Genomic DNA, 14154 nt, shown 5'->3' with positions numbered 1-14154 from the left:
ACCCGGGTTACTAGAAACCAGCTGTAGCCCTGGCTGCGAGCTGCTTCCCCTTTCTGGGGTGGGGGGATGTGCTGCCACTGGGCACCGGCCATGGGACCCTGCTCCCGCCCCTCCCTCCCCTTGCTTTGAGGCCCTGGCATGGCTGGTGGCAACTCCCACAGGCTTCATCCCTTTGCAAGGGTGGTGCTGGCCCTGAAACACACATTCGAGGCCAGTGCACGAGTCCAGGGTTGATATTCCTTCTTTTTTATTTTCCTCCTTTTTTTGCATAAAACCGTGGTGCCGCCACACTGGGCAGCAGCGCCAGCCGGAGGTGCTCGGGATGCGCATTAGCATCCCCAGGAAAACCAGATCCTGCCAAGGCAGGTGCAAGGTGCAGAAACCATGTGCACTGGCTCCCAGCCCCTCTCCTGCTGTAGTCCAGGACAGCCAGGTGCTCCGCTGCCCACCTTTGCAGATGTTCAACCTGAGCAGCCGGGAGCAGGCGCAGTGCCAGGCAGTGGGGCCAGGCCCACAGGAGTGCTTGGCTTTACGGGAAAAGGGTGCACCGGGAAACTGGTTCTTGGATGCAGGAAGCACAGCCAGCACCTGCTGCCCTACTGGATTTTGCTTGTATTTTTAATTTTTTTAGCAGCAAGCCTTTAGTGTGGAAACTAAGGCAGCCTGAAACAAGAAGGATTAAAATAAATATAATAAATAAATAAATAAGTAGAAAAGGCATGGGAGTTTCCAGCTCCAAGGCTAAGACCTGCGTGCCTGGGCTGTGCTGCTGGTGCTCCCCGGAAAACCCCAGCAGTGGTGGATGCAGCTGCTTTCAGGCCGAGCCCAAGTATTTCAGAGTGTCCCTACCACCTGCCTGCCGTTTGCTTGTTGCAAACCTGCGTTGTTTAATTTCAGAGTGCAGCCATCCTGCACCAGCACTTTTGGGGCCACAACAGCCCGTGGGGATCGACCCTAGCGTGGGGTCACGGGCGATTTGGCCCCGCAGCTCAGGGGCTGATCCTGCCTGTTGCCCCCCAAGGTCTGCGTCCCACGCCGGTGCAGCGGCAGGTTTACATCTGCACGGTGTTTTACTTGCTAGGAGTACGGGGAAGGGGCTGCGCAGGGCTCCGCAGCCAGCATCCCCCGGGGGTGGCTCAGGCTGGGGCCAGCGCGGCCGCCCGGGCGCGCCGGTGGGACCGCAGCGTGTGACGCCCCCGCCGCGCGGGGGGCCGCCGGCGACACTTTCACTTTCGGAAGGGTCACGTGGTTTCCAGGAAACTGGGCGCGAGTGGAGGGGGCGGATAAAAGGGCCGGGCGGGAGGTGGCCGCGCCCCGAGCCGAGTCACCCACCCGCCCCGGGACCTGCAGGACTGGGGACCCCGCGGCACCATGGCAGCGCCGCAGAGCGAAGGGTAAGCGGCACCCCGGCGTCCCCCGGCCCTTCCCGGCTCGCCGTGCCCGGCTGGCCTCGGCCCGCCCCGCGGCTGACGGCCCCGCGCCCGCAGGGAGGCCCAGAAGCTGCGGTTCGGGCCCTGGCTGGTGAGCGCCGTCAGCAGCGGGCGGTACCGGGGACTGCGCTGGATCGATCCGGCCCACAGCGCCTTCCGTATCCCCTGGAAGCACAATGCCAGGAAAGATGTCACCAGCAGCGACCTGGAGGTCTTCAAGGTGGGTGGGATGGGGGAACTGGGAAGGGTGGGGATACCAGGCAACTCTGAAACCTCCGTGTTCATGGAGCCGAGGTCCCCATGGTCATCCCCCCCGCCCCGCCAGGCCTGGGCAAAGGCGAGTGGTCGGTATGAGGACCCAGAAGACCCCGCCAAGTGGAAGACCAACTTCCGCTGTGCCCTGACGAGCACCCGCATGTTTGTGCTGCTGGAGGACCACTCCAAGTGTGGTGATGACCCACACAAGGTCTATGCCATCGCCCCAGGTAAGCCTGGCCCCATGGGGGATGGTGTTGGGGGTGGGGTGGGTGATCTCAGCGCACTGAGAGCCCCCACTCACACCGCTCTCCTTCCAGCCACCCGCTGTCAAGGCGAGGAGGGAGATTTTGGCAGCCCTGACCCTGTGGTGGACCAGCAGGTGCAGGTAGTGGATTGGGCACAGCAGAATAGGGGAGTTCCCACTTGCACTGCTCAGGCAGTGCAATCACCCCGATGTCCTTGGGGTGCACCCAAGTTGAACCTCAGCACCTGGCTGAAACACAGGGCAAGTGGAGGTTGGGTGTCCCTCATCCACAGTGGTAAGACCCCATCCTGCTTCCCTTCACAGCTGGAGCTCAACACCCAAGACATGGCTCCAGAAATCGCCCCCCCAGGTAGGCACTTGTCCCCCAATGTTTTTTGAGGGGTACCCTGGTAGGCTCAGGCAGGGCTGCTTTTGAGGTTGTGAGACCTCCTACCTGCTGTGACCCTTCTCAGGCAGCACTGACCCCACACAGTCCTCAATGATGGAGGACCTGGAGTGGGTGCTGAAGCAGTGCGACATCTCCTCCCACAACGTGGGCCCCCCGAACCCATCCTGGGTGCCTTCAGGTGAGACTGGCCCTGTTTGCAGGGTGGGTGATGCTATGGGTGGGAGACCCCAGTCCCTTCCCAACAGGGATTTCTCTGCAGGGGAAGTCCCCCACCAGGACACCCTGCTCCAGCCTCACCCAGACCCCAGACAAAACAACTGCATTGCCCCACCAACATTTCAGCAATGGGTGCCCGTGGCAGAGCAGCCTCTCTTGGGCACCTACAGCCTCCCAGGCCCCATGTTGCTGGGGGAGCAAGGTGAGTGCTGTGGGGCAGGATCCAGCCCCAGGTGTGTGAGTGCCGTGACGAAGTGGGAAGAGGCTGGGATGCTGCCGCATGCATCCCATGCCAATGCAACCCCCCCACTCCACTGCACCCCCAAATCGCAGTGCTGATGCTGCCTGTCTCCTGCCACAGGGGCCATGCCACCGCCATGTCACATTCCAGAGGTCACGGTCCCTGTGCTGTCCCCAGGGGAGGTGATGCTCTTCACCTCCACTGCACCGCCGCCACTGGAGGATAACACAGGTGAGCATTATTATTAATAGCTATAAATTATAGTTATAATATATAATTATTATATATAATTATTAATAGTTACTAATGCTTGGAGGGTGTGGGGAGGGAGAGCATTTGGGTTTGGGGGTGCAGCTGCTGATCACTACCTGGTGCAGATGGTATCATCCCCAACCTGGATGTCAGCATCTACTACCGGGGGAAGCTCTTCCACCAGGAGGAGGTGGTGAACAGCCAGTGCCTGCTGGTGTACCAGCCCTTCGACCCAGCGGTGGCCGGGTGCCCCGGGCACCTGGTGCGCTTTCCCAGCCCCGCCGATCTGGCTGACAGCAAGCAGCGGCATTACACTGAGGAGTTGCTGGGCAGCGCGGGACTGCAGCTGGAGCAACGTGCTTGTAAGCTCTTTGCCACGCGCCTGAAGAAGTGCAAAGTCTTCTGGGCGCTGTCCCAGCAGCTCGAGGGCATAGAGGACCCCTCACCCAACCTGCTCTGCCGGGGCCAGGAAACCCCCATCTTTGATTTCAATGAGTTTTGCACAGGTGGGCAAGGGAGTGAGGGGGCGGGGGGGAGGGGGGAGGGGGGCGGTGTCTCACACAAGCATCTGTAGCCTCCCAGGCTCGCCACAAAACTGAGCCCTGTCTTCCCTTGCAGGGCTGAGGGACTTCCGCAACAGACAAAGGAAGCGGTCCCCTGACTTCACCATCTACCTCTGCTTTGGGCAGTCCTTCTCCAAGGCCAAGCCCAAGGAGTCCAAGCTCATCTTGGTCAAGGTGCAGGAATCAATACCCACCACTGCTGCCCAAGGAGGGGGTAGACTTTAGGGGGCCAGGGGAGATGGGGATCTGAGTACTCAAGGCGGGGGGGGTCCCTCAGGGTCCCAGAGAGATGGGGGCGTCTGGGTACATCAGGAGGGGGGACCCCTGCAGGCCAGGGGAAGATGGGTGTCTGGTAGCCCTAGGAGGGGGACCCTGTGTGTCCAGGGACATGAGGATCTGGGTACCCAAAGAGGGGATACTTTGGGGTCTGGAAGAGATGGAAGAACTGAGTGATGGGGAGACAGCAGAGGCTGGGCGCCAAAGGAGCAGGACCCTCTGGGGCTTGGGGATGTGGGAGGGGCTGGGTGCCCACAGAGGCGAACCCTTGGGGAGTAGGGGAATATGGAGGGGCAGGTGCCTGGGGAGGAGACCCTTGCGGGGACAGGAGTCCAGGGAGGGCCAGCCTAGGCAGGGAGCAGCTGCCTGGGCCAGGAGACACTCAGGGTGGGGTGAGAGGCAGCTGCCATGGTTGGGGACCCTCAGGGGCTGGGGGAGGTACAGGGTTCCATGCACAATTCCTTCCTCCACTCCAGGAGGATGGGGCTGTGCAGGGCATTGCAGTCACATCAGGCAGCTGTCCCTAACCCTGCCTGTAACCCTGACGGTTTGCTGCCACAGCTGGTGCCCAAGTTCTGCGAGTACTGGCATGAGCAGGTGCTGCGGGAGGGAGCCTCCTCCCTCGACAGTGGCACCATCAGCCTGCAGCTCTCTGACTCCTTCAGCCTCTTCGAGCTCATCGAGCAGTACAACATGCAGATGGACTGACCCCCGCTACCACCCCCTGCTCCCTGTGGCCGCACCAGCTTGCAGGGAACCACTGGGCATTGGGGGCTGTGCAAACCAGCATCCCCCCAGCAACACTGTGGTGTGATACCAATATTGGGGACCTTTCCTCCCTGGCTCCCCGCACCTTCACCTGCTCGTCCAGGACCTGACACATTGCTTTTTCTCTCCATCAGCTGCTAACGTGGTTTTGGGGAATGCGGTCATTCTACAGATTTATTTTCTTAAGTTTTCTAAGTTTAAATATATATGTATAGAAAGGTGCTTCCTGCTTGCTGATGTTGCCTGGACATCTGCTCCCACTATCAGTGCAAGACATTCACCATTCACACCCCCCATCTCCCAGAACCTTGGGGATTTGTCCCAGCAAAGCCCCTGCTGGCAGCAGGCTCATACCAGAACGCTTGCCAGCATGTTCCCCCTCTTACATTTGTGTAAACAAGGTGACTAGCCATGCATGAAGGGATGTATTTATTTCTGTGTCTTAAGGCTGCAAACATGACTTGCAAGCAAAGCATGTTGAGGACAGCTAGGCTTTGGCTAAACAAAAATAATTCTTCTTTCTTCAGCAAGTGCTTCCCCACTGGCCCAGTTACTCACTTGAGATGTTCTGGAAAAATAAGGCAGGAACTACAATATGAATGACCCAGAGCTTGGCTCTGGGGCACAGAGGTAGTGCTATCTCAGGGAGGAGCATGGTAACCAGAGCTTTGCTGAGAGTTGGGGTGTCCCTCCCCAGGCTGGAAGTAGCTGCACTCCCTCATTTCAGGAACAAGGGGAGAGGATGAGCCTGGCCACCAGTGTTGTACCCTGGGCAAGGGGAGGTGGCAGCCTCCTTACCTGCTGATTGACATGGATGCTGCTGTGCCCAAAGGTTGTGGTCCCATAGCTTGTCACATAATACTGAGCAGAAGTCTGCACCGCGGGCTCCTCCAGCTTCCTGGGCACTGGGGCGATGAGATGACACCATCAGCACCTCAGCTCCATTAAACCCTCAGCCCTTTTCCCACCCTGAGCACTGTTGCAGTGTAAACCCAGGACTATTGGGCTAACCTTTGGGCAGGAGCAGCTCTGTGCCAAAGCGGTGCCTGCACGTCCCACAGGTTTTGACATCTTCCTTCGTCCTGTGGAGGAAAAAGCCCTGAGAAGTAGAAGGAGCAGGAGCTGCCCTTGGCACTTCCCATGGAAGATGATACCAAGGTGATGGAAGACTCTTTCCACCCTGACATGAGGTCCTGCCATTAGTGGGACAGCTGCTGCCTTCCCAGGTGCCTGAGCACCTGAGCATATGAGATAGGCAACATGTGGGTACCTTGCCAGGATGGATATCACATGCCTGAGTCCCAGAGTTTCAACTTTTTCACCTTTCTTTCCATGCTTGAATTTCCCACACAAGTAAATGCTAACACCATCTAGTACAAGGGCTGCTGTTGTCAGTAGAAAGGAAACATGGTGACCAGCAAGTTTCACAACAAATTTCACATGGCTTTTAGAAGCTGGCCAGCCCCACCAGCATTGCAGCAGCACCACCCGGCTCCAGTCCTCGGCTTGGAGGGGCGTGTGGTATACCTACATGGCATTTGTGCCATCCATGTCTGGCCAGATGAGCTCTGCAGGACAGCCGGCTGTTCGGCACGGGCTCTTCATGCACACATGCAGCCCTGGCCACCCCTCGGCGAGCTTCTGGATGATGAACACAACTGCCATGAGGAAGTCCCAGGCAACCTGGAAACCTTCCAGGCAAAAGAAGAACATTTTGCTTACTCACAGCCACCTGACTGCAGCAGCCCAGGAGATGCTACGGTGACGCATTACTTCCAGCCCACCAGACCACAGCCAGAATGGTTGTACCAACTCCATTTCTGAAGGCTCACTGGCCTCCAAAGGGAATTAAAAGATAAGTTGGAAGAGGTCCACAACTTGGAAGGCCTTTTTGCCTATCACTTGGAGACCCAGCCTGAGACTGTACTCTGCTGGGATCTTATGGGAAAAGACGACCCATTTGCTCCATGAGAAGACTGAAAACTTGACTTTTTTCTTTCATGACTTTCTCTTTCCTTGAGAGGAAGCCTGAACTGCTGGTGGACCCTGGCTGGATCAGAACATATGTCAGAGGCTTCTGGGATGCTCTAGTCAGAGGAGTAGATGTGACAGGGGGAGCTAAGGAGAGGCATGTGATTGGGAGTCATGAAATAAGGATCAGGGATCCTTACCCATCCTTCCTGCTGGCTTTCTGCAGCGAAGCTCCAGGTAGCTGTAGGCCCTCTGGTTGTTCTCTTTGATCAGCAGAGGTTTGCCATTGCATATGAGTAAGCAGGTTGCCTTGGCCACCCAGTGTGTGGAGTAAAAGGAGCAAGCTTTCACCAAGAGCCTGAAAGGAGAGTGCCCACAGCTTTCACCACCATCTTGCCTGCTTATCTCTTAACACTGGGAGAAAGTGTGGCACCAGGTAGACTTGAGAAATATGAACCAAATTTCAGTAGAAACAGATGCAGACACTAAATGAGGACCCTGCCCTACCAAAAGCTCAAGCAGCAGGAGCTGCCTCTTAAGCCAAAAGCTGCTTCTGGAATTGGCCATCAGATAAATCTCTTGATGTAAGTTGAGAACCCCACAAGGATGGGATACGTTCCAGAAACTGGAACAGTCCCAGCACTTGTAGAAACTGGACAATCCTCAGGTGGGACTGGGAGGCCTCTGACTGCCTGGATGGGCATAGACTAGCCAAAAACCACCTCAGATGAAAGATGAACCAGAAGAAGCATGGTCCTTGCTCAGGTCCAGGCAGTGAACATTGAAATGGCTCATCCAGGGCTTCACACGTCTGTAGCAGAGCTCAGAAGCTGCCCTGGTCTCCTGAGTCCCAGCCTCATGCCTCAGCTGATATGGTCTCAACAGCCAAGGGCTTGCTGATAGTCATACTGGCACTGCACTGAGCAAACCCTGAACCACACAACATCATTGAGGGCTGGAAACCACTACTTACCTCTGGAAGAAACCCTCAGGTATTTCAGGTGAGAAGTAGGCACGGATGTGGAGGTCTTCAGGGTGATCTCCTCCCCACACCTCAGAGACCTCTTCGGTCTGGTTGAGATAGGTTGGGAACAAGTACCAGGACTCGCCTTGGCCTCGCGTTGTCTCCCATGGCTTTCCAGGCACAAACTCGCTGGCATGTGGGTTGAGCACTTCGGTGTGCCTTACCTCCAGACAGAGCTCAAAGTGCTCCAGGAGGCTGAAGAGCTTCCCTCTCCCTCTGTAGGGCCTGTGTCCCATGATTTCCTCAAAGACATCCCGCATCCCTTCTGAAGAGAGCTGGTGCTTCACCAAGGCACGCACAGCCCGGTGGCACAGCATTGCCTTTGACTTGAAGGTCCACACCCAGTTGGACCTGTCTCTGATGGTGGCATGTTCCCCAATCAGCGTGTCCACAGAGATGCTCTCAAGCTGCTGGGCTAGGCAGTACCTCACAAGGAGCTGGGTGGGAAGAAAAGGAGAGACAAGACAGCAAAGAGAGTAGCCCAGTAAAGCTGCAGAGCTTGGGTCCTGCAGAGAAAATCATCTTGATCTGTACACTCACCTTGAACATAGTTATTAGGAAGGTAGGCTGGAGAAAAACAGTGCTTTCCAGGTGCTTGATTTCCTCGTACCACACAACAAGCCCAATGCGGTGGAGGTACCGCAAGATGTCCTGGAGAAGCTCTCTGCCCAGGCTGGCCAGGTGCTTACACTGGGAGAGTTTGCTGAGCAGGTGCTGGAGGTCCATCATACCTAGAGAGAAATGTGGGAGCTCAGCACACATCTCTCAGACACCAGCATTCCAAGGCAGATACCTCAGAGAGCCAATAAACACCAGCAGCACCCAGCTTCACCTATGCCATTCCTGGGGAAGCAGCTGGGACCAGCACAATGCTCAGCGGCTGTGGCCAAAAATGCTTTTCCCGTCCTCAGCTGTCCCACTGCCACCCTGCAGCTCCCATAGTCTTGCCTTGCCTCAGCGATATCAGCAGCCTGCCAGGACCTCAATGGAGCAGCTGAAAAACAAGGCTAATACTGTGTCTGTTTGTTTGTTTTCTTCATTGAGACCAGGTTTGTTTCCAGCAAGCAAACCTCGGACTGACAGTTAAGACTCAGATTATCATTGTCCTGGTTTCAGCTGGGACAGAGTTAATGTTCTTCCTAGTAGCTGGTATAGTGCTGTGGTTTAGATTTAGTATGAGAAGAATATTGATGCTACACTGATGTTTTCGTTGTTGCTAAACAATGTTTATACCAAGTCAAGGACTTTTCAGTGAGGAGGCCGGAGATGCACAAGAAGCTGGGAAGGGGACACAGCCAGGACAGCTGACCTGAACTGGCCAAAGGGATCCCAGAATGGTTGGGTTTGGAAGGGACGTCTGGAGATCATCTAGTCCACCTGCTTTAGCTACATAAATGAGGAGCCAGGCCTGCCTGCTTGTCCTGCTAAAAGCACAGGAGACACAGGGAGGGGCTAGCTAGGGTAGGGGCAATAAAATTAAGTTAGCAGGACGAACATTTGGAAACCACACAGAAGCATTAAAGATGTGGAGCTCCTTCCTGCAAGATTTTTTAATTGCTTGTACAGGGCAAAGAGGAGAAAAGAAAAATGTTACTGGAAAGAAACAAACCAGACAACGTGGCCAGCTCAGGGTACCTCCAGCCTCTGGCTGGAAAATGTTGGCAAAGCCTTCTGGTGAAGACACACCTGGGCTTTTCCTATGCTTTTCCATAAGCACCTGCCTTGAGCACAGATGCTTGTAATGACAGAGCTGGGTAGTAGCAGTAAATGGTCTAGCAGTAGCACTGGAAGGTCTTCAGCAGTGACCCCAAACACCACATGAGCAGGACCAGAAGGTGCAGCAAGCACTGGGGAGCCTGTCCCAACCACAGGACAGCAGGTCCTCCCAGGAAGGTACAGCAGGGGTGATGGATCACTCACCATGGTTTGCCATTTCCTCACTCTGTGCGATATCTATGATGGCAGCTTCCACCTGCCTGTAGATAGGCGGCAGCACTCGGACAACCTCAGGGAAGAGCTCCTCATTCTTCACATGCTTCAGAATAGCAGCCTCGAGCTTTCTGATATCATGGTGATTCGTGCAGTTGACAGCAACTAAATTTAAGATCTGGAAGAGAGAAAGCACACACCTGCCAAAATCACATCCAGAAAAATCTTTCAGCATGCGACGTAAAGGGGGGACATAATGCCAAGGAGGTCACCAAGGATGGGATGCACTGCTGGCCCAGCTTGAGAGGGTGTTTCCCTCACACCTTTGCTCTTGCAACAGTTCCTGGAAAATCACCTGTGAATGGTAAATTATCCTCCCCACTCCTCCCCAGGTACTTGCTGCAAGCCACAGGAGGAGATGCCCATCACCGAGCAGGGACAAGGACCCAGCAGGTCACAGCCAGAGGTTACCATGGCCACCCCAGCCCTGGGGAGCAGCTGCAGCAGCAGCCTGATGCAGTAGCACCAGGTCACCATCACCAGCGGCACACTGGGCTGCCAGAAACAACACAGTGGCCACAAACAGCAAAGAACCATGATAATCTCAGCCCTACAGTTAACGTGCAGCTCTCCATCTCCTTCAGCTTCTCCCACTGGTCCACATAAAACTCAGGCTCCTCACTGCCCTCCAGGTTGTTGATAAAGTGAGCGAGGTTGCTTTTTCTCTCCGCCAGCATGGCCGAGATCTTGGTCATGATGTCACGCCTTTTCTCCTCCACCTCCTCCTCCTGGCAGCAGTCCACATGGGTTCCCACAGGAAGCACCACCGAGTTTGGAACTCTCATGGACAGGTTGTTGATCCAGAAACCGACGAGCTCCTTAAAAGTCTTGTCATTAGTTTGGTACCTGAGGAGGGAAAGAAAATCCCAAATTCATGTCTAACCCTCCCGATCTCCAGCCAACTTCCACCAGCACAGGCCTGACCATGCACCCCGTGCTGTCCCAGGGCTTACTGGAGAGGAGCTCAGATCTCTTAAGCCGTCATGGGCCATAGCCAAGCTCATATTCAAGTTTCCCATCCTTACTTAACCTAAGCCAGTTAAAGGTATGGGGTGCAGCGGAGTCTGTCTGCTGTGGATGGGAGCACAAAGCCCAAGCCTGATGCTCCCTCCACATTCAAGGAGCACCACAGGATACAGGAGGGCTCATAGAGGTATTTCCAAGGCAGAAAGGAAAGCTGTTTGTCACATAAGGAGTTAGTGCTCATCTAACCCCTCAAACCGGATGACTTTGGTAAGGTGATGACAGATCTAGTGGCTTAATTAGGAGAGTGATCCTCAAAAAGGGAGAGAGGGAGAGCTAGCTACTCCAGAGGTGAGAAGACCAGGCATTGAGGTCCAATGGAAATGGTGCGAACCCGTACAAGGAAATGCTTCATCACCCCCTTTTTTCTTCTCTCACTCCACTTTGAATCAAAACCAGCTCAGTACTTACATGTGGAGATTGATGACAAGGATGACAAGTGCCTGTGGGGTTATGAACACATGGTGAGTCATGTAGTATTCTAGCTGGCCAGCAAAGTCCCAGAAGAGAAACGTGAAGTCCTCGATCTGGAACTCACTGATCTCTATACCAACTGTTCGCTCTTCCTTGGGTACTAGTTTTGTTTGCCCTTGCTTCAGGCTTTTGCATATAGTGGACTTCCCTGCCAGTGAGGCCCCCAGGAACATGGCCTTGACCCTCTTGTCCTCCTGCCCAGAACTGTATTGAAGCTGGCTGAAGTAATTACGGATCTGCTGGATGCCACCAGCACACACTTCACTAGGTGGCTCCCGGAGGGGGTTCCCATTTGCCTTGAACATTTTCAGGGATTGCCCTTGGAAGATCTCCTTGGGGAGCTGACGAAGGGCATTATTCTGAACATAGAGCTCCTTTAAGTGTCCCAGCTGCAGAACAGGCCGGGGGAAGGTCCGGAACAGGTTGTTGGAGATGTTGAGATACTGGAGGCTGCCTTGACAAGCTGCCAGGTCCCTGGGGAGGGCACTGAGACGGTTGTTGTTCAGCCGCAAGTGTTTAAGCCTGGGGAGATGGGCGAAAACCCCCTCCGGGATAACCCGGATTTGGTTCTGATTCAGCTCAAGCTTCTCTAAACAGACAAGGCTCTGGATTTCATTGGGAAAGTCCACAATCTCATTCTTGGAGAGCATCAGCTTCTTCAGGTTGCAAAGTTTAGAAATACCAGTGATGCTCCTGAGCTTGTTCCTGTCGAGGTCAAGGCTCTCCAGTGCGGGGTTGCTCAGGACTGCTGAAGGCAGCACACGCAGCCTCTGCGTAGAGAGAGTCACGTCACGCAAACTGTCCTCCTGCTCCTGACCTGGATTCATGGGACAGGGAAGGTATTTAAGAGACACTTTCAATCTTTGGATTGCAGACCATTTTTTCCCTTGAACTCAGCACAACTTTGAGATCATTTCAGCCAGCAAGGAAAAACAGATGCAAACCACAGGAGCTGGTTGAACAGCATGACCACAGCTGCTGCTTGAGCAGATCCTGTGCCCTCTCAAGAGAGGAACCAAAGCCAAGGCACAAGGATTTTGGCTGGGCCTGAAGACACAGGAAGAAATGGTGCCCACCAGACGTTGCCCAAGCACTCCCTTAACAGCTTTGTTCCCCTTAAAGCACTGCAAGAGCTCCAGCCACAGATGCATCTACTTGGAAACTGGCAGGTTTCTAATCCCAGCAGTGGGCTGGCAGGGCAGAGCCCACGTCAGTAGTAGAACTGCTCTCCAAATAACTTGTCTAGCCTGCCCTCAGCTCTCAACCACAGCTAGTGAGATGTGTTGAGGCCAGGGCTATTGAGTTCAGACACTTCCTCTCTCACATCCTCCCCAGCTCCAGATGAACACTGCAATTCCCACAGAGAAGCTCCCAGCCTCAGAAGACGTGGGGAATAACGCAGGGACAGTGGGATCCCCTACAGAACAGGCCACACAAAGAGGTACTTGGTGATGGCCAAGAACATCCCCAAAAGAAGGGTGTTTAGAGCAGAGAGGTTTGCAGGCAAGAAGAGCACCAGAGGGGTGCGGGATGGGGATCACACGATACTAGAACAAAACATGGTCAGATTTGCTTTCCTTTCCCTCGTTTCACTTCCTCACCAGACAACACCAAGTGCAGCATTCCCTTGTGCAAGGCACCCTGCTCAGGACCAACTCATCATCAGTTCTCAGCATCACCACCTAAACCTGAGACATGCATGAGCCCAGCAGGAAAGCTTTCACCCTCTCCCAAACGCCTGGTCTCTCTTCCAGTGCCATCAGAGAGACAAACCAAAGGCCTCCCACCACCACTCTCGTTCAGAGCAGCAAAGAGCCAGGGCAGCTACTCACAGGCTCTGGGCTGGGTCATGGCCCTGCTGCGTGGCACCAGCTGGATCCTCCTGGTCGCTCAGCCTCCCCCTTTCGCTTCCTCCTGTCCTTCCGCTCCCCGCCTCCCCAAGCTCTGCCCAGGAACCCCACCCTCTCTTTCTCCATCCCATCCATCCTCAGAGCAGCTCTCAACAACCCAAGCACCTTTGACCAGATACAAGGGCCACAGGCATGTCCCAAGAGCAGCTCTGGAGGTCACCTATGAGACAAGGTGGCAGAGTAGCTCCTGAGTCAACTTCTTACAGCAGCATCCCTGTCTTTGATAAAGGAGCTTTTGGGGTTACCACTGTTGCAGAGGAGGGAAAGGACACTAACAAGAGGTTATTATGCTGGTATCAAACTACTGCACCTGTTGAATAAATAAGATTTCTTACCTTTAAACAGGTGGCAGCATCTCATCCAAGAGGGTCAATCAGAATGAAAAACAACAACAAAATGACAAGTAGTATACACAGTATACTAGAAAAACTGCTTCCTAGAGCATGCCAGAAGAGGCATTTTTAGGTATGCTTCTCACTGCCTCTCCCAAGTGGCAGCTTACAATTTGATGGATTTCTTTTTAATGGTAGACAGAATGAAAGGAACCAGCATTCTTGTTCATGTAACTTCAGGGGAAAGCATGTGTGGAAGGTATTTTTTTCAGCTTCATTGCTCTCCAGGCAACAGCAGGTACAGAGGTAACTGAGAATTAACAGTCCTTACAGTACATGTACTCCTAAGATATCTTGCAACAGGCTGTTACATTTACTGCTTATTTACAGCTAACACCAGCCAAGAATTTAAAGCAGTGAATCAGTCTGAGGAACAACACAGATGGACATTGTCTTCCTGGTCAACAGTGTAGTCACTTCTATTATTTGGTCAAGCTTTGTTTTTCACATCACCTACTCTATTTCACTCATGCAGGCAGCTTATTCCAGAACTGTTCCTCTGATACCTCCGAAGGTGTCCAATTTCTAGGCTAAGTGTATTCACAACTAGATCATGTTCTCTCATTCTTGTGCCAACAGTGCAATAAGTTTCTGAACTTTATTTTTTAAGAAATCTATCAGCAGTGTTCGCACTTAGAACCCCACGCCCATCTGCTAGGTATATAGTCAGGTTCAGCTTTTAAACTAAAGCTTCTCTTCCAGCTATTCTTTTGC

General features: G+C 54.1%; 2 protein-coding genes across 3 annotated transcripts; one reads left to right on the top strand and one right to left on the bottom strand.

Annotated features, from left to right (window-relative positions):
• The first annotated feature begins 1283 nt into the window (after positions 1-1283).
• On the top strand, positions 1284-4955 carry IRF7 (interferon regulatory factor 7). Of its 2 annotated transcripts, XM_065636185.1 has the most exons (11): positions 1284-1394; positions 1488-1650; positions 1756-1915; positions 2006-2073; positions 2257-2302; positions 2406-2519; positions 2601-2759; positions 2919-3029; positions 3176-3556; positions 3669-3787; positions 4451-4955. In XM_065636185.1, the coding sequence occupies exons 1-11, from the start codon at positions 1372-1374 to the stop codon at positions 4595-4597; spliced, it is 1491 nt and encodes a 496-aa protein (XP_065492257.1). In that variant the 5' UTR covers positions 1284-1371; the 3' UTR covers positions 4598-4955. The 2 variants fall into 2 exon arrangements, with proteins under 2 accessions (XP_065492257.1, XP_065492256.1); XM_065636184.1 differs by having other exon boundaries at positions 2406-2759.
• Positions 4956-5170: 215 nt separating this feature from the next.
• On the bottom strand, positions 5171-12989 carry LOC135989740 (malignant fibrous histiocytoma-amplified sequence 1 homolog). Its single transcript, XM_065636773.1, has 11 exons — positions 12971-12989; positions 11076-11955; positions 10196-10487; positions 9573-9759; positions 8193-8383; positions 7602-8089; positions 6829-6986; positions 6189-6348; positions 5669-5739; positions 5456-5562; positions 5171-5225 (listed from the first exon to the last, which is right to left on the bottom strand). The coding sequence occupies exons 1-11, from the start codon at positions 12987-12989 to the stop codon at positions 5208-5210; spliced, it is 2571 nt and encodes an 856-aa protein (XP_065492845.1). The 3' UTR covers positions 5171-5207.
• Positions 12990-14154: the final 1165 nt, after the last annotated feature.

Source organism: Caloenas nicobarica, chromosome 5 (genome assembly GCF_036013445.1).
Source record: "Caloenas nicobarica isolate bCalNic1 chromosome 5, bCalNic1.hap1, whole genome shotgun sequence".
Lineage (NCBI taxonomy): Eukaryota > Metazoa > Chordata > Aves > Columbiformes > Columbidae > Caloenas > Caloenas nicobarica.
This window is presented reverse-complemented; position numbering and strand designations above follow the sequence as displayed.